Here is a 26168-nt window from a genome sequence, read left to right as displayed (position 1 = left end):
GAGGTCTGAGGTCTGCGTGGAGAAGAGGTGAGGCCTGGGACATGGGCAAAGGGATGCTCTGATTTATGGAGCAGAATCTACACACAATGACATCAAAAAAAGGGGGGGCCTCCCTGGTGGAGTAGGAGTTAAAGACAGCGCTATCAAGCTATCATCAGCCCTGCAGCAGGAGTTTGATCCCCAGCAGGCCAGGGAAAAACCCACATGGTGCAGCAGACCTCTCCTGTCTCACCTGCTGCTCCCCTCAGCAGTGCATTTTGGTCAATCTACCTGTTCTGCTCCCCACTATCTCTGGTGAATTCTCTCACCCCCCCCCACACACACACACCCCTCTGGCTTACACCCCAGTTCTTGTATGCATAAATAAATAAATCTTAAAAAAAAAAAAAAAAGATGCAGCAGGCACAGCCCAGGAGGATGGAGGAGATGGAGGTTGGGAAGTTTCAGGAAGGGAATGGTTCCAGAGGGGTCAAAGGGAGAAAGGCGAGGAGCAGAGTCCCTGGCTTTGGAGTTCAAAGGGAAGTGATTAGGCTTTTAGTTACTGACTTCCTAATAAGTATTTTGACCAGAAACTGTGGTGGGTACTTGGCATACACTAGCTCATTTACTCTTTGCTTTATCTACTTTAAAGATGAAACAGTAGCAGGGAAAGCAAAGTATTAGGGCTTCATCTGTGACCTGCTGAAAACAGTCTCGGAGTGGCTAATAACCTCCATGACAGAAAGGCTCAACAGAGTCACAGCTTCTGCCTTAAGGAAGAAAGCCGAGCCAGCATACCTCATAAATAAGAAACTCCATGAAAAGACGTGGTCTCTGCTGTAATTTGTAATTGTCTCCAAACACACCATCATGAAGCTGGGTAAACTGTACCCTTGCCACACCCCTCCACGGTGAGTAACTCCTCCCGCCAATGATTTGACAATAGTGGACACAGGAATGGCCCAACTGGCAGTGGTATCTACAGGCCAGGTGCCCCATGACATTCCAGGGAGGGGGATCCTCAAAATACACTAAGCATCTTCCATGATTGTCAAAGATTTAGGACCAGCCCTGCCCTCAGTCAGCTGTAGTTTTAACAGGGCCCTGGAAACCCTGAGAAATATTGCTTTATCAGAAGCTACTGAAGTCATTTACATTATTCTGCTTCTAAATCTGAGTTCACTCCAATCCCTAGTTGGCAGAGCCTCCATTCTCCCTCAAAAGGGGTCAATGTCATCTTCCCAGAGAGAATCGTCCAGAGTTGCTGGCATCTTGCAGTTTTGCAGGCTACGGTGCCTCACAGAACAATATCAAGCTGAAGCAGCATCAGAGGGGACCCCTCCAGGGACTCCTTGCTCATGTCCAACCTCTGGTTCCCAATGACTCAAGCCCAGGAATTCAGCCAGGACATAATGACGAAATCACACAGAACAACCTCACAGTTACACCAATACCTTCAAGTGCTGCCACCACCCAAGGACTTCAGTCCTGAGAAAATAGCCAGCCCTGCCCTCCTCTTCTCTAGCCCAGTTCTTCTGCAATGAGTCACACCACCATCCGAGATGTTCACTTAGCCAGCACACCCAACCACCCCAGAAGCATCTTGGCACATGCCCTCCCCACATGGTTTTGGCCCCACCATCCTGGAGTTCACAGGCACCTGCAGGAGGGTGCCTGGGGTGCAGGGGTACAGGGAAACTGGGAGGACTTTGCCTCCCACCAGCATTTGCCTAGTTTATGAGGATTCAGGATAACATATTTCATCCAGTCAAGGAAAACATAAAAAGTCTTATTGCTTTAAAGAGTTTAAAAAGCACTGTTCAAGACAAATAGGCAACCGGTCCACAACTTTACTTCCAACTCTTGTTTGACATAGAACACTTGCACCTTTGTCTTTGGGAATTGGGTTCTCTTCAGCCATGAGAGGCCCTCAGTGCCACACAGTATCAACTGTCTCAGTGGTGGCAGCCAGAAACCCTTCACAAATATCTCCTAAGTATGCAACTTGGGTCTTACTCCAGAGGAGAATGCCCCACTTCCTCTACCATGCATAGAGGGACAGCTACCGAGGCTTCTATTCCTGTAACTCCATCTCCTTCAAAAAATGCTCATTCCGAGTCCCTGTGTGCTTAGCTGCCCATGTGTGCCTAGACAAGCCCAAGCCCACTTCTCCAACCAATCTATCAGCTCTGAAAGGGATAGACAGGGAGGGGAGCAGTGAGGGCAGAAGGGAACCTCCCCAAGCAATCCAGGGCTCTGCTCAATCCCACCATCAATAGACAGCAGCCGAAGTCTGACCACACCCACTTTTTCTGGTTGAGCTTTTACCCCTCAGTTTTTCTTTGGACAATATTCAAAGCTACAGAGAAGTTGAAAAAATAGTTCAACTACATAACCAAAGCCCTATTATTACAAGCAAGGAAAGTAACATTTATTCAATAAGATCCAATAGAGGATTCCTGTTCAAGATTGTACAATGACGGGCCTCCCGGTGGCGCAGCGGTTGAGCGCTGGGTTGCGAAGCTGCCCACGGCCTCTGCGGCGCTGGTTCGATCCCCGGCTGCTCCCCGGCCACCGGAGGAGGGTCCCACATGGCGCGCAGACCGCTCCTGCCACCCGCTGCTCCCCTCAGCAGTGTACTTCGGTCCTTCTGCCTGCTCTGCTCCCTGCTCTGACTCTGGTGAATTCTCTCACCCTCCCGTGCTTCTGACTGTACCCAGTGCTTGTATAAATAAATAAATAAATAAATAAATAAATAAATAAATAAATCTTAAAATATTTAAAAAAAAAAAAAAAAAAAAAAAAGATTGTACAATGACTCCAACAGATCTTTCATATTTTATTTTTGATCCAGGATCTAATCAAGGTTCACACATTATATTTATACTCAGTCTCTTTAGTATTCTATCTCCAATAGAGTCTCATCTTTTTTTTTTTAAGTGACACTGAATTTATTGAGGGTTTTCTGGGCAATTGTTTTACAGAGTATCTAATGTTGGATTTTTTAATTCCCTTATTATTAGATTTGGTTAAATAAGTTTGGCATGAGTAGTACATGGGTAATAATGTGTGCTTCTTAATCAACTTAGGGGCCTCCCTTTTGGTGCGAGGGGCTAAGCACAACACTGTTAAGTTAGCCACAGTCTCTGCAGCACGAGTTCGATCCCTGGCTGACCAGGGAGCTGACCCATATGGCGCAGCAGACCTCTCCTGTCTCGCCCGCTGCTTCCTTCAGCAGTGTATTTCAGTCAGTCTGCCTGTTCTGTTGCCCACCCTGTTTCTGGCAAATTCTCTCACCTCCCTGCACCTCTGGCCTGCACCCCAGTTCTTGTATGCATAAATAAATCCATCTTGAAAAAAAAAATCAATCACCTTGGAAGTCACATGATATCAGTTGTCCCACTACTGTCATGTTAAATTGGATCCTGGGTTGAAATGCTGACTGTCAGATTACACCTCTGTACTTTTAAAATCAGTAAATAATCTGAGATGATATTTTGAGACCATGTGAGCATACTGTCCCATGATAACTTATTACCAATTTAGTTTTTGCACCCATTCATCAACTTATTCAGGGATTACAGGAAGAGAGATTCTCGAGATGTATTTGCTGATGTTCTATAAAAAAGAGCTTTCTAGTTTTTATTCTCTCTTTCAGATTATTACTATATACCCATGGATTTTTCTATATTATTCAATGTGTTGTAACACATTATTGTCACTATTCTTTTTTTTTTAAAAAAAGATTTATTTATTTATACAAGCACTGGGTACAATCAGAAGCGCGGGAGGGTGAGAGAATTCACCAGAGCGAGAGCAGGGAGCAGAGCAGGCAGAAGGACCGAAGTACACTGCTGAGGGGAGCAGCGGGTACCAGGAGAGGTCTGCGCACCATGTGGGACCCTCCTCCGGTGGCCGGGGAGCTGCCGGGGATTGAACCGGCACTGCAGAGGCTGTGGGCAGCTTCACAACCCAGCGCTCAACCGCTGCGCCACCGGGAGGCCCGTCACTATTCTTTTTGATGTTCCAGTTGCTCTAATTTTGCCAGGAGAACCTTTCAAACTGACTTCTGGGTGCTCTGCTATGATCCCATTTGTGTTTGAGCACTCCCTGGCTTTCCATCACAAACAGGCCCCAGCCCACCTTGTTCTTCCTCTGCTCCAACCTAGAAGCAGTCATTTTTCTTGGATCCTGCTAGTGGACTATCCTCTCTTTTTAAGCCGATAAGCAACTTCACATTCCTTCACCTCACTCCAGTCATAACTTCATTTTCTACCCTCCTCCTTCTCTGTCACTCATCATTTGCATTAGCAGGGAATACTCTGTCCATGGGAAGAAGGTCATCAGTAAAAGGGAGAGACAAAGACCTAGAGTAAATTTTGGGACATTTCTCAAACATTTACTGGTCAGTGAAAAGCTTCCTTTTAATAGGTGACCACATAACTGGTTAATTCCACAGCAACATTTGTATCTCAAGAAGTCATTGTCTCATGATTCCACTTATGAATTCTATCTCATTTTATTATTTTATTTTATATTTATATAAAATATGTGTGTCATAAAACACACTGCCTACCTTCTGGGATTCCTGTCCCTTCCTTTTGCTTTATCTGTCTCTACTAACACTTACTACCTTCTAAACTCTGTAAAATACACTTTAGAAATTTTCATTCTCCTTTCCTAGAATATAAATTCCATGTATGGCAAGCATTTCTCCATGCCCTGCTCTGTTGACTACTATATTTGCAGAGTGTACAACAGTGCCTGGGATACAGTAGATGCTTGCTTATTTTTCATGAATGAGAAAAATGGCTTGCCCCAGACCAGACCTAGAGCTGAGCAGGACCTCCTACTTATCCTTTAATGTTACCCCCAAGTCATTTCCTTCCTTTGTTCCCAGAGCCCTTCTTACACTTCTGGATCCTAATATTTGACCTGTTCCATCCTCATTTAAAGGTCAGTCTCACCTGAAAAACTGGGAGTTCCTCTAAGACAAGGGATGAGGTCAGACTTATCTTCATGGCCCAGAAATTCTGCACAGTGTTGACATAAAGATGTCTACTGAACACCTCCTCCCTCCAGCAAGAGCCTTTTCCCATGACAGGGCTGCCTGTCGGGCTCTTCCACTCCACGCAGCCGCTTCACTGCAAGAGTTGGGCCTCCTGGGGCAGTTCAGAGTGGCTCTGGCTCCGCCAACAGCTCACAATGGGTCCTTTGACTCTACTGGACAGGGCTTTTTTAACAAAAACGTGTCTCCTGCACCTGTCACTACTGTCCCTACAGATTCAAGGCAACACAGAGCCAGTGTTCAGCAAGAAACAAGAGCAGGGATGTGAGGCCAGCACAGTGAGTGGGCAAAGTCGTCTGACTTCGGGGAAGATGGGAGAAGGGCCCATGAGGTGGAGAGGGCCTTTCATCCACAGACTGCCGATACTTAGGCCCTGTGACTAGCCGAGGGATGGGAGGGGACGGGTTCAAAGAATATAAAGGTTAGAACTTGGCAGAGATATGCCCTGAGACAGCTTACTTGTTCTTTTCTTTCAAGCTTCTTTTCACTTTGTTCAGAAACTGGACTCTCCGGAGGTATAGTCAGCCGTAATCTGCAGACATTTGCCTAAGAGAGATGGAGAGCAAAAGCCAGTTAGGAACCATTTTGGGGTAGAAAGAGCTAGGCGGTCTTGTGCTTCTCAGAGCCTCCTGAGCAATGGCAAGAACTGTGCCAATCACACCAGGAGCGCTGAGGGTCGACCAGCCTTAGCCAGGCCCAGCACAGGCACTGCTGCTGCTCAAGACAAAAAAATTACTGTTCAAAACAAGGAAACTACTGAAAATATTCATAGATTTCAAAGACTTTTTCAATGGCTCAGGCTCCATAACAGTCTGGCCTTATTTCATATACCACACAACACAATACAGGTGGAGGGTCAGAGGCCAAAGTACACTGTAGTGACTGGGGCTTAAGGGTGTTTTCCACTTGGTTATATATTGACCTTTTCTACAACAGAACTGTAGATGTTTTATAACAAAGTCTTTTTTTTTAAAGATTTATTTATTTATGCATACAAGAACTGGGGTACAGGCCAAAGGCGTGGGAGGATCCACCAGAGACAGAGTGGGGAGCAGAACAGGCAGACTGACTGAAATGCACTGCTGAGGGAAGCAGCAGGCAAGACAGGAGAGGTCTGCTGCGCCTTGTGTGTAGCTCCCTGGCCAGGGATTGAACTCATGGTACAGTGGCTCGGATTGCTTCATAGATTGTGTCTTAACCCCTCGTGCCGCCAGGGAAGCCCCAAAGTCTTTTTTTTTAAGTCTATATACCCATGTATATGTACCCTTATTTACAATAGCCAAAGGGTGTAAACAAGCAAAATGTCCATCAGGGTGGAGGTAATGTGGCTGCATACATCTGAGGAGGTGTGGACTTATCCCCCTGAATCATGTACAGTGTTATAAATGAATGTTACAACACTAAAGAAATAAAAATGCCAACTGATAGAGAAATGGATAAATAAAATGTGTTATATACACAAAATAGAATACTATACAGCTGTGGGTTGCTATGAGCTGGCTACTAGCTGGTCACTCATGGGCAACTGTGACCTATTTGTTATCTACAAATCAAAGCAGAGAATTCCTTGACTACCTACAGAGTATAGTTCATATCAGGAGGCAGGCCTGAGGACACCTAGGCCACTGTTGACCTGATTACGTGCCTATCTCAACGGTGGTCCCAGGATAACTCTGCCTGCGATAACATCAAATACTTTGCTGACGCAAATGGCTCTTGACGTATGGTCGCAATGACCCCTTCCCTGTCCCATGTAAAACGTTGTCCCCCATTCCTATCCCAACCTCCAGACTTTATTCTTCATACCATTGTCATATGATCAGCTTTTACTAGCCTGTATGCTTTCAATAAATGGCATAAGAACATCTGCTCAAATAGCAGAGTCTTGCCTTGCAAACCTGCTCCACAACTGTTCTGTCCCTCATCAAGTTGAGTTCCCCACAAAGTGGCAACAAAGTTCCTGTTGCAACATACAGCCTTTAAAAAGGACATCCGGCCATATGCTATTGATACAACATGGATAAACCTTGAGGACATTGTGCCAAGTGAAATAAGCCAATCATACAAAGACAAATATTCTATGATTCCATTTACATGAAAGACACAGAATAGTCAAATTCATAGAGATAGAGAGGTGAATGGTGATTGCCAGGGGCTGAGGAGATGAAGGAATGAGGAGTTATTATTTAATGGATATTGAGTTTCCAAGATGAAAGTGTCCTGGAAATGGATGGTGGTAACCATTGCACAGCAATAAGAATGCTATGTTGTCACAGCCTGGTCTTGCTGTGACAGCTCCCAGGAAGAAGTAAACCTACCATTTAAAAAAAGAAAATTAAAGAGGGCCTAGAGAAAACTAAGTAAAACTAAGTAGCGCCTGCAGTACCCATCCCACAGCTACATGGGCCTCATTAGAGAGCTGCTTTCCTTGCATTATGGGTCGACTTGTATCCCCCCCTCTAAAATTTATATGTTGAATCCTCACCCCAGCAACTCATAATGTTACCATATCTAGGAATAGAATCTTTACAGAGGGGATCAAGTTAAAATAGACCCCAATCCAAAATGACTCATGTCCTTACAAAAAGGGGAAATGTGGAGACAGATGTGCATATTGGGACAATGCCTGGTAAGCAGGCCAAGGAGAGAGGCCAGGAACAGATCCCTCCCTCACAGCCCTCAAAAGGAACCAATCCTGCTGACACCTTGATTTTAGATTTTCAGCTTCAGATCCGTGAGACAATACATTTCTGTTGTTTCAGTCACCAGTAGTACTTTTTACAGCAGCCCTAGCAAACTAATACAGTCCCCAACCTGGTTTGCCCTGGTCCACAGAGCAGACTCTGAGCAAAACTACTGTTTAGCTTGGAAAACAAGGATGGGACTGTAAAAGACATTTTAAGTCTAATCTTCGAGGAACCTCAACGCCCAACAAAGTACCATGCAGGTACTTTGCCCACTTTGAGGGTGATGTTTGAGGGTGATGTTTCCATGCTCATGAGCGGAAGCCCAAGTTTACATCATGTCTTAGCTCTTCCACAATGTCACCTCCCTCTAAGGCATCCCACTTTCCTACTAGGCACCTCTAACTTCCAGATAATGAACTTACATAATGAACCCAGGGTTGCCCTTGGGGACCACAGCAGAACTCATCTTTCTCTACACAGCCCTCCTGTGCTGATTCTGCTTTCCTCTAGATGAAACAACCCCAGTCCATTCAACCACATGTCTTGGTTGAAAAGCTCTCTCTTCATCCTCATCCTCCTCTGGGCAAGTTTAGTGCCCCAGTGATTGCAGGGTCAGATGCAACCTGATTCTCCATCGCTGCCTCTTATGTGGTAACTTCACACCAAACCTTTAAAGTTCACCATTACTTGTGGCGACCAAAAAGAAACCAAGCCATTCCACGAGGCAGTACTCTTAGCTGACAGGCAACAACAGTGACAGGAACCCAAGACCCTGCAGAAAAAGGTAATCCTCTGACTTGAAGTCACCTGAACTGCTTGAAACCAGTCTGACATTTGTACAATCATCAAAGAGTAACTCACACCAAGTAGGTAATATAAATTGGTGAGGCTCAATAATCTCCTCTGAAAGGCTGGATCCAACCCCCAGCATAATTCTGCAGAAAAGAAATTCTCATCTCCCCCACAAGGGTATACATACATGCACATGCACATATCAGTTACTAATATTCATATACACACACATGCACACATACAAAGATTCCAATATCTACTAGCTATGTGACTATAGACAAGTTACCAAATCTCTCTGAACGTCAAAGGTAAAGATAAGAGGAAGGCACATGGCACACAGCAAAACAATCACAAATGTTTGAATTTTTAATATTATCTAGATGTGATCACCACTACAATCTCCAAAATGAAACAGCCTACTTGGCTTCATAATCTTGCTTCCCATAATAATAACAATTTGGTCAATGCTCTACTTCTACAGTAGCACTGTAAAAGCAGCCTCTGGTTGGTCGATTGCCCTAAAGGGGTAAGCCCTAATTTCAGAGCAAACTAAAAGACTTAGGAGACAAGGCCCAGAGGGAACTCCATGGGTCCAATTACCCAAAAGTGATATGGCCCCTCCCCTTTCATAAGCCCATTCTTTATTAGTGTACCCAGAATTCTCTGATATTCCTCAACACACTATCTGCAGATATACCCCTGGGCACACAAAGCCACAGGATAAATAGAATGCATTTCCCTAAGCCATTATCAGCTTTACCAAGATAGATAATGAATTAAAGTCAAATGAAGCTGTAAATATAAACAGTTGCTGCAAGTGCCTTAGGCTACACCTCACCTTTCCGCGTGTTTATTCTTGTCATTAGAGGTCTTTGATGGAAACACTAAGGAGCACTTCTAGCAAGCTCTCTTTAATCAATGTTGCCCCAATGACAGGCTGACTGTCAGATGCAATTTAAACCCAGCTTGAAGCAGGATCAGACGCCTTCCTAATAAGATGACCCAAAGTACTGTCATGTGAATAAAAAGGAATCTATGGGGAACATGTTAAGGATAATTCTATTTTTGTTGTTTAAATATGCCCAGATAATTTGTGCATAATTAAGGGGGAAAATGTCTTTAAGGAAACATAACCAACTGGTGGTGGTGGTGGTGGTGATCTCTGGAAAGTGGGATTTCCGCATTGTTTACAACTGTTTCAAATATGTGTAAGTTTTTAAATTAAAATAATAGTAGTATTAGCAATAATAAAGATTAAAAGAGAATATATCAGAAAAATATGTATGGATGTGTGTGTGAGAGAGAGAGAGAGATCAATCCTTCCTAAACCCACAAGAGCAGCAAAGAGAACATCCCAGCAGTCTAGAAGGTATGCTAATTCCTTAACAGAAGCAGTATGAAAGGTAATCCTTGAATGTACTCATTAAGTTGACGTATTACAGTTTACCTCCCTTTATTCATTTGTTTTCAGGAACCTCCCTGTGGGAAAATCTCCAACTGAATAAGGTCCAGGCAGTGACACTTATCTTTCTGAGCACTTTATGATGCTGATCTCCATAGTTTCCTGAAACTCAGGTACACAATACTGAGAGCTTGCCAGGCAAAGTAGTACCTGAGAGGTAAATAAGCTACTTTATTCCCAGGGTTCCCATAGCATCTGGCTCATCCTTATGTTCTGAACAAGTAGGAGGGCTGAATTTTACTTTCCCTGAACTCAATTGCTATAGGACCAGCCTGGTCTACAAGTGAGGGTCCCCAATAGTGGATCAAAATCAGGAAGCAGGACTCAGTGCATTTCATTATTCAGTCACTGAGCATCCAATTAAGTATCTTAATAAAAGTAAGATACTTTTAAGAACTAAGAAGATACCAAAATGAAAAAGAAGCAGCCATGTGCCCAGGAGCTCGTAATGTAGAATACTCCCAAAGCAGGCAATTAACAACAACATATAAATCAGACAGAGAAAGACAAATACTATATGATTTAACTTATATTGTAACAGGGTGGTCCCCAGGAAAGGGGGAAGTTCCTCCACCCAAGGGAGGGTGGAGCTGAGCAGGAAGAGGAGAAGCTGCAGAAGAGACTGAGGAAGGAAGGAGGATGGAGCCAGAAGGAGACCTGGAGGAGGCGCATGGAGCCTAGAGACACGTGAAGAAACTGCGCTTGTCTTTTGGTCGTGGACTGGGTGACACAGATGTGGGTGAGACCCGTGGGGAGGTGACCATGGCAGCTTTTATCTTGATGTTGATTTTGCTCTTTTCCTTCCGGGCTTGTCCGGTTGTTTGTGACCCTTTTCTGTGGGTCCCCACTGGAAGATGCTTTAGACTTGTGGCAGGCTTTGGGGCCTTGTTCTGGGCCAATCCCATTTGGATGGACTTTTACCCACGAGGGGATGGGTAACTCTGGATGCTTCATTTAGAAACTAGACTCTTTGCCTTACCTGTATTGTTTCCTAGTTTTATTAAAGTTCCTTCCCATTAAAGTCTGATGTGTTTTGTGTTGATGCGGCGGATGGCAGAACCCATTTAGAATAGGCAGGTTTGCAGGGTTTGGGCTGCCCCTCTCCCTGTCCTATAACAATATGTGGAATATAAAGAAGCAAAGCAAACAAACAAAACAAAAACTCTTAGACTAGGGGTTGATTGGGTGGTGGATGAAATGGGTAAAGGAGGTCAGGTGTAGGGTGATGGGTAAAATTAGACATTTGGTGGTCATGATGTGGTGTTCACAGATGTAAAATTACAATGTTGAATACCTGAAATTTAATAACTTCGATAGAAATTTATTTTAAGAGAGAAATAAAGAGAATACAGTGTAAATAATACTACAAAGCCTTGAGAGGCAGGATAGCTTGGTGGTTAAGGTATCATGGAACCATACTAGATTCCAATATTCCTAGATTCCAATATTGGTTCTAACAATTACTAGCTATGAAACCTCTAGAAAACTAATTAATCTTCAGTGCTCAGTTACCCTATTTATAAAATAGAATCAACAGTATTGCAGAGCCAATGCCTTGGGACTGTGGTAAGGATTAAATAAGTAAATCATGTAAAAGGCTTAGAATCCATATTAGGCACTCTGGAAGTATTCTTTATTGCCATGGAATATAGGAAGGAGAACAATTTTGTTAACTGGAGGAGTTACCAAACACCAGCCTCAGTTTCCCTCAGCCAATAAAAGGAATTGCAAGAAATGGGGAAAAGACAAACTTGTTAACTGTATCAGAGGTGGCAGATGGGAGTCAAGCCATGTATCACATGATGATATTTTGGTCAATGATAGAGCACATATATAACAGTGGTCCCAACAGGCTGGACCATGTAGCCTATGTGTGTAGCAGCAATACCATCTCGGTGTGTGTAATCTCACAATATGCAATTTGCACACCGATGAATTTCTCAGAACATAGCTCCATCAATAAGTGACACACCACTGTATATGAGAAGGTTCCTAGAGATGACATGTGAGCTGGGTATAGAAGGACAGCAGGGATCTTTCAGGTCAGTGAGGTTTGCAGAATCCATCATCGGAATCACAGACAAAAAGATTTTTTCCCAGGGTGGCTGAAGGCCCAGATGTTGGCGTGTTCAGAGAAAGGCTAAGTGTTCTGCTACCTATGCTAGAGTAGAAGAGAAAAACAGACAAATAGGTGGAGGCCAAACTCTAATAATCTACAAATGCTTGATGGAGAAGCAAGGGCACTAGTGCAAGAAAACAGGGAACCATTTGACTTTTTGGAAGAGGAAACTAACACTCAAATCTGAGCTCATTTCAATGATTCAATTGTTGTTATTGAGTGCCTCCTATTATATTCTGTGCACAACAACTCAGACAGGAGGAGAAAGACGGGGGGAAAGATGAAGCAAGCTTTGTACCCCAACTGCTTTGTAGCCCTTACAGTACACAGCCTAGTATAACCTCATAATAGGCACTTATTCAATAAATGTCAGTATGGGTTTCATTTTAGGTTAAACTAAAACAAAATAAGAATATATCTGAAACTCCCCTGACAGACTTCCATTTCTTCAAACGAATCCCCATGGGAGGGAATATAAGGGAGGGGCAGATAGCATTCAAACCTCCTCCACAAAAAACAAAAACAAACACACAACCAAGCCCTTGTCTGCAACTTAGGGCACCTGGGAGCCAAGAGGGTCCTCTGGGGCCTGATTTCTGACCCACTTTGTGAAGGCAGAGGGCTGGGTCCTCCATCTAGGACTTTGGGGATCAATCCATGAGCCATCATGCTCTCAGCTTCAGGCAACTGGACTCACTGAAGGAAAATCTACCCATTACAAATAAAAAGGAGTGGAGAAGGTGACCTAGGGAGGTGACAGGGAAAATTTTGCTAATCGGTTTACAAAGATGAATTTCCCTAAGGAAATTAGCTAAATGCATTTACATTTTCTTGGGCCTGGCCCACTTTGTGACAGTGGGTCCCTGCCCAGCTCTCCCTAACAGAAGGTGTGCCCCCTGTGGGTGTGGCTGGGAAGACAGACACTCCACTATCTGTTCAACCCAAGCATAAAATCTCTAGAATATGACAGAAAGGCTGTGTGTGAAATAGGGCATGGCGAGTCTGGAGTAGGTCTCAGCAAATCTGCTTATCTACATCAGTGCAGGGCAAAGTTTTTCTTGTAAAGGGCTTTGTAGGTCACTATAAAAACCATTCCTAGCTCAGAGGCACAAGAATAGGCTGAGGGCTGGACAGGGGCAGTAGCATGCGGAACACTGATCTACATACTTGGGCTCTTTTTCCAGGTGGTGCAAAGTTAGACAAAATTCATGAATAGGAGGACAACGACCTCTCTTTCCTGCTCTTGCTGGCTCACTTCTATACCAGGCACAGAATGCCAAAGTCCACAGAGAATGCACAGGTAAATGAATGCTCACAAATCGAGCAGTGAAACCTACAGTGATGTGACTTCCTCTCCTCCTTCCAGCCCCCTCTCCCCCCAAAAACCTTCCACCTCTCCACCCCTCCCCCACCCCATTCCAACTCAACCAGCCTGCCTCTCCACAAAGAAACCTTCTGGAACATGGCCCCAGAAGTAACTGCATTTTCAAGGAAGCTATAAAGGGAGAGTGATGCTTAAGGAAGAAGTTCTGATGCTGGCTGCACATCAGAATGACCTGGAGACCTTCCTTAGTGGGGCCTAGGCATAGACAATTTAACTTCCAGGAGGGCTGAGAACCACTGAGTAAACCAAAGGAATGGAAACTCCAGCTGTGCAACAGGATGAGACTACTAGAATATTTGGAGGCCTTCCCAGAACTGTCAGACTCCTCACCTGGGCCAGCATTCCCATCCATTTGTCACCTGTTTCCTGCCCAGGTGGGTCAGAGGTGATGGCTGGCTTCATCCCCAGCTTCTCTTCCTGTTTCCTCATTTGACAATTCAATGTTAAGCATGGCGCCTTTAAGACCAGCGAGAGACTCTTTTTAAGCACCTATTAGAGCAGGTCTGGGGAAGGAGGAGCCCTGAACCTTTCCTCGTAAGAGATATAAGCAATGATGAGGACACAGCCCTCTAAGGGGACGTGGAAGATGTGGGGGCGATGGGGGGGTGTCAGGGCAGAAATGAGCTGTCATCAGAGGAGAAGCATGGAAAAAGGCAAGAGGCCAAAACCAGCTTCGACATAAGCTTGGGGAATGGCAAGTACTTTGGTATATCTGAAAAGAGTATGTGGGGGTAGGTAGGGCAGGGGAGACAAACGCCAGATCAGGAGGACCTGGATGCCGAACCACGGAGTGTGTGTTTTCTCCTGGTTGTACTAGGGAAGTACAGCAGAGAAATCAGCTAACCAGATTTTGCATTTTAGAAAGAGCATGCTGACCTCACGGAACAAATGAGAGTCAACAGTGGGATTGACATTTAAGAAATATCACTCGTGCAAAGAATGAAAGAGGGCACCGCTGTGTTACTCCTCTGTGTGTTGGAGAAGTCCTGGGACTGTTTTAGGCTGAGAGCGTGCACCATGTAAAGCTCCGACACCATCGTGCACGTAACCTGTGAAAGTTACGCCTCCACATGGTCCATGGTTAGGTAGCGCGGATCCACAGCCCCCTAACTCAATTAGACAACAACTTTTGAGGCTGACGAGCTTAGAAGGGTTTCTCAAGTGACCAGCAGCTCAGTGCAACAGCAGCCTCCAGGTGTCTTGTTGGGTATGGATGGTCAGTGTAGATAAACCTGGACAAGACCACCCAAGCAGCTCTTCCCCAGAACCCCACTCCACTCCCTCTGTCTTGAGGAAGGAAATCCAATTTCCTTTGGAGTCATCATAATTCACACAGCAGGATCAAAGCATCAAGATTGAGACATTTTTTCTAAGCTATTGTTTAGTGACAGAGTTTTGCTGAAGTTGTAGGTCTAAAACCTGGCCTGGCAGAGCCTGGTTCAAGAGGGCTATGGTGAGGAGACAGCCTGTTTTCTGGGTGCAGAAGGCTCCCTGCCCCCTGGTGGATACTGCAGCCAACTTTCTTCCACCAGGTGCTGATGTCCCACCACAGCCTATGTCCCTTCCTCAGAGCCCACAGAGTGATATGAAGTCATGCACACAGGTGTTTCTGCGAAAAGGAAAAGGAAATGAGGTAAACACCTGGCTGCCCCATTCACAGGCCAACTAAGGAAAGCTGTTTATTTTGAGCCCATCAAACAGAAATGGGACGTGGGAGAGTATGCATCAAATGACCAGCAGGCTCATTCCAGATTTTTAACGCATGAAAGTCTGTGCCAAATGTAAAGAATTATCAGCAAGAGCAGCTAGGAGATAGCCCTATTCTTGTGGCCTTGTTGGGCTTTGTTTGTTTTCATATGCCACTGAGGGGCCCCAATACCAGCAACACCAGCCAATAGTCTCTTGTGATCAACAGAGCATGGTGCTGGAGGAAACCCTTGACAGTCCTATGTCCCACACCATGTGGGCTGAACAGTTCAACCAAAAATATTTTGCTGCACAAGACAACACGTGCTTTCTCCCAAAGTACACAACCTGGCCACAGAACTGACCTTTCACTTGAAAGGCTCATTCAGTGGGATTAACTGCATTGACAAAATTCCTTTCAAAATTATGAAGCAATGCCAACATTTTTTAAAATATCTCCCCTTCCCCTTTTCTTCAAGGTCATCATTCTGGCTATGGTTATTCTCCAGCCAATTTATCTTCCTGCTGTTGCCATAGATAAAACTATTTTTAGAGCATAACTGATTTGGAGGGAGACTTTTGTTTTTTAATTTCACAACCCCTGCTGGTTGGTATTCATAAATGCCTCACGGAGCTTTGTTTATCGAATGACAGAAATTACTCTCACACCTGTTGTTTTTTTTTTTTCCCCCTTGAGAGATGATTTCAGATAAGAAGGAAGTTCACATTGTAGGTGGCAGCCATGGAACAAAGGGTAACTGGTGACAGGCTGGACTGGCCACACCGCCCTGGCAGCTAACTTACAGAACTCCCTGCTCAGCGTCAGCTGTCATCACTTCTGTTTGGCTTGAACATCTAGACCCACACAGCCTGATTTCCCTGCAGCCCCTAATTTGGTAAGCACTTTGAAGGAAACAGAAATGCTATTTTAATGGCTAACATGTTATTGTTCAAGACCATCACTTGTCCAACATCAGAGAGGAAGGAGAGAGAACAATGCAGGCTTTACTGAAAAACTTTCAACTTCAGCATCACATTTCATGATTACTTGTTTGGGCTACCATTTCACTTTCAAGAGATCCAATTCTTGTTTTTCAAAAAATAAGAGCTTTACCTTAAAGTAGGTTTAATATGCTGTTGTTACACATACATGCCAAGTTACACTTTGACTAATGATTTCCCCCTCTTCAGTATCACAATAAGGTGAGTTACATTACAAATTCCTACTCATCGTGCAAGACTAAACTCAAGTATCACCTGCAGAGGGAAAGCCTTCTGCAGAAGCTTTGGGAAGAACCTTTCCTTTTAGCTTCCACCCAACTCTGCCAGCGCTCTACCAGTCCGACCCCCAACAACTATCATTTTGTATCTTATGGTATCTATGGCTACATTTGCGTCTACAGGTAGCATGGACCCAATTCTAAGCCCTGCATCACAGAGAAAGAATTATAAATGTTGTTAAATAAGTTAGCTAATGATGATTAATCAATCATGTGAATCAATTACAGATCACAACTTCCAATCAGGCCCTTCCACACACAGACAGTACCTGTGACATTTGTAAATCATGATCAGAGTTGATAATTATAAAGGGAAACTTAGAACCTTTAGATTCATCTTTCAGAACAAATATCAGTGTGCTCAGAATGGCCCCCATATGGTCCAAATCAGAGCCCTGAGCCCTCCAGTCCAAAGTATTGCTGTCATCCTATTCAAAGGGCAAAGCCTTCTGAATAGTTTGTCCACTATGCCAGAAACCAAAGCACTAAAAGCTAAAGAAATACTCAAAAGTAAGTATTTGAAAAGAAAAATCTTCAGAAAGGTTATCTAGTAAACTAGTCACATTGCATTCACCCACAATATCATTCTAGTCACCCAACCAGCCCCACCGCTGGAGTGGGATTTAGAGAATTTCAGGCACTCTGGTACCACACATTACCACACATGTAATTCTTTCTCAATTACAATTGCATTCAACTGAGAATGATTTCTTAGAAAAAAAGGCAAATGTCCATCTTAGAGTGAGACTGGGACTGTGGTTAGAAACACACTTACATCTAACGAGGACCTTCCTTTTTCAAGCTAATGACCAGACAACCAGGGTTCTGTGACCCTTGAGTCTGGTACACACATAAGCACACACACACACACACACACACACACACACACACACACCCCAGAATCCATCACTTGGCCCACACCCAAGTGAAATACAATGCCTTTCTTCTAGAGCTAAAGAAAGATGGCATGTCAAGGCATTGACCAGTCATTTGCTGACATCTGTAAAAGCAAACAAGTCTACAAGACTAGAAAACAGACAGGAGCACCAAAAGGGGCTTTGGCTTGGCCTTAACCAGCTGGATAGTTAAGCCTTGCAGAAACTTGATTAGAGAAGTCTCAGCCACCAAAAAGAGCCACCAAATGATAAGTACTGAATATCATGACGAATGAATGAACTAAAAACCCACAACCCCAGGGACTGGCAGTGTGCTCTGGGATACTGATCTTGGAAGAGACATTGAAAGAAGATGCAGCCTGCGTGTACCCAGCACTTCCTCCACAGAGCATCTGGAGAGGTGAGAACAGATGCTGAGAAACAGGTGCTTCCAAAAAGGAATCTCCCTGGAGATGGTGCCCAGGGCTTCCAGGGCAGACCCAGCTGCCATGGTACTTATATTTAAACCAGAAAGAGAAAAGTGGTTTGCATAAACCCCGTTCCCACACAACTGGGCTCCTGGGTGACCAGCTGCTGATCTCGACTCTTAAGGAGAAGCCTGCCTTGGCTAAGTTCACTTTAGCGTTAGTTATTCTATCATCTGCGAACACAAGTGACTCTTTCAATCGCTGGAAGAAGGAAAGTTTGTGTGTTAAAGACATACATTATCTTCGAGTCTGAAGATAGGGACACTGCAAAAGTGTCTCCCTTCCTTTTCCAACTGGTGCCATCAATAAACTTGGCTTAACAGAGGAGGTTGGGAGGAGAGGAAATCTCAGGGGATTCCAGAAAATCCCCCAGGCCCTCCAGCCGGTGTGCAGGAAAGTCACTGTCTCGCGGAGCTGAGCCAGGATCCGAAAACTGAGCCCAAGGTTGGGGGGATGGGGGAGTTAGTGTCAGGGGCCAGAAACCGTTTCCTATGCGTCCCCATCCCAAACCCCCGTAGCTGAGCGGCTCCCGCCCCAAGCTACTCACCCTCCGGTTGGGCGCCCCGGGCTTCCTAGCACCGCTGCCCGAAAGCAGGGTGACGGTGGACGTGGAGCGCAGCATCCCGCGGCGGCTGTGGGCAGCGGGCTCGTGTCTGCGCTGCTCCGGGGCAGAATAAGCGCGCGGGGTCCGCCCTGCGTGGGGGCTGCGCGGGCCGGTGAGACTGGCTGCTGCAAGGCGGGCGCCCGAGGGGCCGGGCCAGCGGGGCGGGGCGGGGGCGGGGCAGGACCCGGGGGCGGAGTCGGGGGGCGGGGCCCGAGTGAGCCCGTCCGACCCGTCTGGCTGCATTTTCTCCCCCAGGGCGCAGGCTGCGCTGGAGCTGAGCGCGGTTCTCTCCCTAGGGCGCTGAGCCCTTTTGGGATCCGTGCCCGGGGCCAGAAGGAGCCCTCAACCCACTAGCCTCCCAGGCGTCCTCTGTTGACTGCCACCTGCCTTTCCAGCCTCATGGCCCACCCCAGGACACTTAGCCACACCCCTGGAATCCGAAACTTCAGCCCCCACCCCCCCATCATTCACTCAGTATTTATTGAGTGCCCACCATGTATCAGTCCCAGCGGCCACCACAATTGACTGAACCTGTCCTCATGGAGTTTGCAGTCTGGTAAAGTCACCCCAAAATGACAGCTGTCAGTGCTCTGTTTTAAGAGGAGACACACAGAGCGCACGCAATGTGGTCGTAGGAGTTACCCAGTGTAGGAAAACTCCCAGTGGAGTTAATGACTAAGTTCAGACCCGAATACAAGTGGACAAACAGGCGTACAGTGTTCATCACAACTGCTCATATTTACTCAATGATTACTGTGATCAGGTTGGCCAGCACTTTGCATGTATCACCTCACTTCATCCTCATTATTGCAGACATTATTATTATCCCCATTTTGCAGACAAAAACATTGACTCACCAAGAAATAGAGCCGCACAGCAGGGACACCACTGATTGGTAAGTGTCAAAGCTAGGATGGAACCTACACTCTGACCTAGGAAGCAAGGAAAGTAAGGAAAAGCAACTTGCTTTTCCACCCTGCTACTCCCCCAACCCCTCACCCAATAGAGAGAGGAGAAAGTTCCAAGCCAAAAGAACTGGCAAATCAAAGTTGGGAGAAAGGCAAAAGATGGTATGGTGTATATTTTAGAAACTGAAAATATCACAGTGCCAGGTGTCAATGGAGGATTTGCCCTCCTTTGGAGGAGCAGGATTTTGAGCCAGCTCATGAAGAACCTGGTGGGCTTAGTTATAAAGTTTGGATAAAGTATCCTAAGGATAAAGTGTTTTCAACAGGAAAAGACAATCTTTTCCTCCTCACCCTTTAAAGCCTAGGTTCAACATAATCTTGCCACCAAGCTCTCCAGGATCCCCCTACCCTAACTGCTTATGCTCATAACAGCTCTTTGGGAGCCTGTTTTCTGCTAGTCATCTATGTCTGTGTGTGTCTCCTTCCCCAATAGTGAGCTTCTGCAGTTTCTTCTCTCAACCCCCCAGTGTGGCATCAGCACAGAAAATGCTCAAGGAATGTTGTTGAACAGATTTGCAAATGATCCTGTGAAACCTGCTCCTTCTGCAGATGAGGAAACTGAGGCCAATGTAAATAATTGACTTTTCCAAAGTCTCACACCCTTTTCATTACCATCTCTATCATCACCAGCATCATCACCTCAGCGGTGCCTGAATTCTAAGCCCTTTATATGCATCTTCTCATCAAATCCTCACCATGGCCAACAAAGTGGGTTTTGTTATCATCTGCATTTTGCAAATCAGAAAACTGAGGCCCAGAGACAGGTTAATAGCTGGAACTAAACCTTCAGTCTTCTAACTCGAGGTTTACGGCATTTTTAGTACACTTTCCACACCCTCCTGTCCATCAACCCTTTAAAAAAGAGATCATTCCTGAGCAGTCTCCTCCCTTCCCACTTCCACACAGTGCTCTACTTGGATGAGTTTTGTAAGACTAAAAGCTGTGACCACCTTTAAATAAAAGTAATCAAAATGTGACCATTGAAAGTCAACATTAGTTAGAGATAACACATGGTTATCTCAACAGAAAGAGATAATGACTATTATTGTTTTGTTTCATTGCCAAGAAGAGAAAGGAAATGGGCTGCTGTTCAGACAGAGTCAAAACAAACTGGCATCATCTGTGTTTATTTATATTATGGCAACCACCCAAGTGACCACCCAAAATAAAGTCAACATTTGAGAGAAGGTAGTCCATGGATTCATTTCTCCTCTATCTACCCGAATCTTTTTCATATTGCCAATTTAATACTTCTCACACTTTTTATGATTCATGACAAAGGCAGCAATTTGCATACCAACTTGTGAGCCCTTTGTAGGAACTGGATCTTGTTTACAAGACTGCCTGCCCAGTACCTGATACGGTCATTGACATATTGTAAGTGCAAAGTAAATGTTGAATGGGTGCAGAAATGATATTACAAAGTAATTGACTTGTTGCAAGTGCAAGTAAATGTTGAATGAATGAAGAAATGATATTACTGGGCAATATTTCAACATACTCTTGGTCAAGCAAAACAGAAACTAAAATCCTTGCCAAATGAGCTTTTAGGGTGGGCTAGGTCTCCGAGCAGTTTGCCAGCTGAAGCAGTCAGAATCCCCCAAAAGTCCCAACCGGTAAGGACTGTGGGTGGTGTGCTAGGGCAGGTGTCAGACTCCAGCTTATGCCCTAGCTTCTCTTGCCGGGTCAACACATAAGGAACTTTAAGAAAGAAGAGAGTGAAGAGCCCCTGGAAAGCGGGAAAGGAGCAGATGCAAGGACATGGGAAGGCAAGAGGGGTTGAGAAATTAACGGAAGGATGAATTTGGAATAGAAAGGAGAAAGCATACATTGTACAAAAAATGAAGAATGATGTAAAAAATATATAAAAAAAAAAAGTAAAAAAATGAAGTCAGTCACAGATTTCTTTGAAGAGTTCTGGGAGAAGGAGATTTTAAAAAGGGATTGACTCTTTTCAAAAGAGAAATCAAACACTGAGCTTTTCTGCTCAGCCAGGAGTCTTCCTTGGTCTGAGCACTTGAGAGTTGGAAGAGGGCAGATGTGAAAGGGACAGGGATAGGGTTCTGGTGTGGACCGTAATGCTATTCCTTTTCAAGGTTGCTATTCTAGGCTGTTCTTAGGCATTGGTGATGGAGCAGTATCACTGTTTGGGCTGGAGGGAAGCAGGAGTTGTGACATCACTGTCTCATTTGTGATTCTTTCTTATCTATAGTAATGGCGACATATTCCTGAGAGCTGTGCTACATTTCTCTGCTGAAGGACAGATGAGTAGAAAAGTCTAATATCTGTGTAAATGCCTTTTATTTTCTTGAAATCAATCAGTTATTTGTACTTCCTTCTACCATCCCATCTTTTAGACTTCCCTCTCAGATTCTCCCAACTTCTGCTTTCTGAATTTTCCTTTTTGGTCTCTGTTGAACCCTCTCCAAATTCTCTATCAGCATCTGCTATGGAGAGATTTATGGTGGGATCCATTTCCCCAGCAAAGTCCTGAGAAGCAGGGACTATCATTACTTCTTGGCAGAAACAATCAAGAATTGAATCACTGGTCAAGGACACAGGGTCATTGAGCCCACCTAATGCCAAGCTTCCTGGTGTTCCATGCCCACCTCATTCTTAGATCTATGAAGCATTCCTTTTCCCCCTCCTCCTGACATATTCTCCCAAACTTTTGCAGTAGACAGAGGATGCATTTCCCACCCAAGGGCAAGGGTATTGAATTACAAAGCCCCTATGGATAAGGTAGATGGAGAAATACACTGATCCTGAAGGAGGAGGCATGAAAGATAAAGACATTCTGGGCTGAGGGGCCACAACTGAGGTCAGAAGATCTGGAAAATGTATGTTAGCCAGTTAAACTTGAACTTCACAGGTTGCCTGAGAAGCACAGAACAGGGTCTAAAGATAAGGAAAACATACTAAAAGGAACCCATGCACAAGTCAAATCACCCACATACATACACAGAATTGATAAGCCTGTCTAGACAGAGGGGGTGGCACATACTGCTGGCACACTCTAGGGGATACAAGCTCATTGAAGATAATCCGGCGTGTACCAGCTAATCCATGAACAAATGAGCAACTGGTAGAGTAATAGCAAGTTAGTTCGTTAAACAAATACCTACCAAGCACCCACCATGTGCCAGGCACTGGGGCACGGAGATGAGTAAGACAGCCCTTGCTTTCTAAGAGTTCACAATCAATTTGGGCAGAGAGACGTGTACTTAGTCATAGCATTGACACAGCACTTGCTGTATTCAAAGGGCTTAATATGTATCAACTTATTTAACCTTCCCGGCAACTCAATAAGGAAGATTCTATTATTTCCCTGTTTTGCAGATGAGGAAATCAAAACACAGAGAGATGAAGTGACTTGCCCATGTTCCCAGTGCCAGTAAGTGGCAGAGCTAAACTTCAGTCTCAGGCAAGATGGCTCTCGTGTCTGTGTACTTATAGTTGATCTCCTACACTGGGACAGGAGTCAGACTTGAAGCATGACCAAGCGCTTTGGTGGGAAGAAGAAAAGAGAATCTGAGCTACTGTTGTAGCAGAGAGCAAGTCTTGGGAAGACAGCATGGAACTGACCCTGAAGGATGAGGAACAAAAGATAAAGACATTCTGGACTGAGAGGCCAAAACTGAGGTCAGAAAAATGTATGTTAGCCAGTTAAACTTGAACTTCAGGGCAGGAGGGAATAGCCAAAAGCAAAGTCGAGTGGGGTTAGATTGCAGGGGGCCTTGAATAAAGTTGAGAATGGACCTGCAGGTGCTAGGGAGCTACTGAAGGTTTGAGAGCAGGGCAGTGACATGATCAGAGAGGGGAGTACAGATGGAAAGCAGAGACTGCAGGAAGACTAGTTTGGGGTCTACTGAAATGGCATTATATGAGCTTAAAAAGCTCTTGAACTAGGGCAGTCAAGTGGAGCTGTAAAGGAGAGGGAAAGATGCATTCCAACAGCAGAAAACATAACTTAGTGACCAACTGAAAGTTGAAGGATTTATATGAATTGTAGGTCACCTTAGTCAGTAGTCAACTGGTACCTCTATACTTTCTGAGGGGAGGAGTCAAGATGGATGGAGTGAAGGACAAGTGATCTCTTTATCTTGCATTAAGCACAGGGGCACATCTTGGAGCCCCCGAGGGCATGCTTTTGACTTTTTGCAAGTAGCTCAATGCACTTGCAGCAGGTGTAAAAGGAGGAAATCACATCTGTTTATTTTTTTCAGGAGTTCTTCCTGGTGACTGTCTTTAAGAGGAAATAGGCTCCACCCAATGTCAAAAAATAATAGCAATAGTAATAACAGAAGGGGAGGAGTCAGACAGGTGAGGAATGTTAAAGGAATTCAGGGCCTTCCTGAGCAATAGAGTACAAAGAGCGTCTCCTTTCGTAAGCCAGGTGCTTCCTTGAGTCATTTAGGAGATTTGCCCCAAAACTACTGAGTTAGTGACTGGCCAATAAATCCCATTTGGACTGATTAAAATATTAGTAATATGTGTATTTAAATCTATAACAAAAGTGCATAGCTCATCTATAAAGGGAATTTTGTTTTGCTTTTTTTTTTTTTTTTAATGAAATAGCTCTGCACTATTTATGTAAGCATCCTCATGTATACCTGACATGCCTACTTAGGATAGACTGTCACCTTAGGTCAGTCTTCTACCAGAAGCGGACTCTGAGTCCAGGACTCCTGTGTAAGGGATTATTGAGGAGAAACCAGGAAGGGAATGGGGATGCAGGAAGGGGAAGCAGCAAGCAAAGGTGCATCTTACGAAACCTTCCAGCTCCTGCCTGATCTCCTGGGCAGCTCGGGAGTATAAACTGAACCTCAGAGTGAGTCCTGCCTCCAGACAAAGAGCTGAGTCTTTATGCACCTACATTAGTTAGTCACTCCTTGGTAGAGAGTTAGGCACTGAGGTGTTCCCTAACTCTCGGGCACTGTGCCACTCCATAGAGGGAAGGAAGCTCGCTGTCTGTGAAAAATCCTCTGAAGGTCACAGGTCCAGACTATGAGAATCACAGGACACAAAAGTAGGAGACAGATACACAGAACCGGCAAAAGAGGGTTGAGGAGATTTGGGTGGACATCAATTGTGTCCATTGCGTCTATATATTATATCTATCTAGACTCTACTGTGCATACAGTTACCAAAGGATATATTATGGCATTGTCTGCATAAAGATCTGTGGAACAACAATAACTCTGAAGCACTGTGTGGTCTGGAGAATTTGGTGTGAATGCAGTCTGAAACACTCAGAACACTCAGCTACTGATGGAACAGGCAAGATCCAAAATATCTAGAAGCTGGGGCAAAGAGCTGAATGTGTCAAGAGGGAATCCAGGGGGTATAAATCTATGGTGCTAATCCTGGCTGCAGTTCAACAATGATGCCAATTGAGGACTTTGGAGACCCAACTTGCCAGTGTCATATACTGAGGATAACTATGGACCTCAGAGAAGCCCAAACTCCAGAGAAGCCCACCCTTTTCTGACCTACAGCTGCTCATCTAATTTCAAGTTGCATGCAAGGAGAAGTAGGGTCTGGAATCAGAAAGACATTATCCCCGCTGGATGGCGCCCACCCCATCATGCCTGGAATATGGACTTTGGTTTGGGGTTCAATTTTTTTTAAGATTTATTTATTTATACATACAAGAACTGGGGTACATGCCAGAAGTATGGGTTAGGGATTGAGAGACTTCACCAGAGACAGAGTGGGGAACAGAACAGGCAAACTGACTGAAATACACTGCTGAGGTGAGTCAGGAGAGGTCTGCTGTGCCATGTGGGTAGCTCGCTGGCCAGGGATGAAACTCGTGCTGCAGTGGCTGCAGGTAGCTTCATAGGTTGTGTCTTAATACCTTGTGCCACAAGGGAGGCCCCTTGCTCTATGAGAATTTAATACTGTACAGTTTTTTTGTATTAGCTTTGGAAGTACTTTATATCGCACTTCTGTTTATTTTATGTATTTTTTACATCATTTTTCATTTTTGCACAATGTATGCATTTTCATCTTGGTTATAGTCCCCATACAATTCCCACCCCCCCTTGTTTTGATCCTACTTCCTTCTCCCCCGCCTCCACCCCGTAGTGTGTTTCTGGTTTAGGGTTGCTTGTTGATTTTGATTTTCACTTTATCAGAATTAGTCTTTTTCCTGGTCCCTTATTTTTTTTTTTTTTAATAGAGGCATGTTTATTTATTTATTTATTTATTTATTTATTTGCTTGTTCTGCCTACACATGCATTGGGTACAGTCAGAAGCGCGGGAGGGCGAGAGAACACACCAGAGCCAGAGCAGGGAGCAGAGCAGGCAGAAGGACCGAAGTACACTGCTGAGGGGAGCAGCGGGCGGCAGGAGAGGTCTGCGAGCCATGTGGGACCCTCCTCCGGTGGCCGGGGAGCAGCCGGAGATCGAACCGGTGCCGCAGAGGCTGAGGGCAGCCTCGCAACCCAGCGCTTAGCCGCTGCGCCACCGGGGAGGCCCCCTGGTCCCTTATTTAGGTTTACTAAATTCCTGCTATGAGTGAGACCATCTGGTATTTTTCTTTTTCTTTCTGGCTTATTTCGCTGAGCATGATCCCTTCCAGCTCCATTAATTCAAAAGGGCACCTGGCACCCCTATGTTTATAACAGCACTATTAACAATAGGTAAGCTATGGAAACAACCCAAATGCCCAAAAATAGATGACTGGGTCAAGAAGATGTGGTACATACACGTGATGGAATATTACTCAGCAATCAAAAAAGATAAACTCATGCAATCTCGGGTTCGATGT

At 44.9% G+C, this 26168-nt stretch overlaps 1 protein-coding gene across 1 annotated transcript in view; it reads right to left on the bottom strand.

The window, feature by feature from the left end:
* The window catches only part of MYZAP (myocardial zonula adherens protein), a 97600-nt gene extending 79055 nt beyond the window's left edge, over positions 1 to 18545 (bottom strand). Inside the window, exons 1-2 of the mRNA XM_037502566.2 lie at positions 18368 to 18545; positions 5507 to 5593 (exon numbers count right to left, since the gene is read on the bottom strand). Of these exons, the coding sequence (XP_037358463.1) occupies positions 5507 to 5593; positions 18368 to 18442 (162 nt within the window). The 5' untranslated portion in view covers positions 18443 to 18545. The remainder of the gene's footprint in view (positions 1 to 5506; positions 5594 to 18367) is intronic.
* Between the last annotated feature and the right edge of the window lie 7623 nt (positions 18546 to 26168).

Source organism: Talpa occidentalis, unplaced genomic scaffold, assembly GCF_014898055.3.
Source record: "Talpa occidentalis isolate TD23 unplaced genomic scaffold, MPIMG_talOcc4v2.1 talOcc4.11, whole genome shotgun sequence".
In the NCBI taxonomy this organism is placed as follows: domain Eukaryota; kingdom Metazoa; phylum Chordata; class Mammalia; order Eulipotyphla; family Talpidae; genus Talpa; species Talpa occidentalis.
This window is presented reverse-complemented; position numbering and strand designations above follow the sequence as displayed.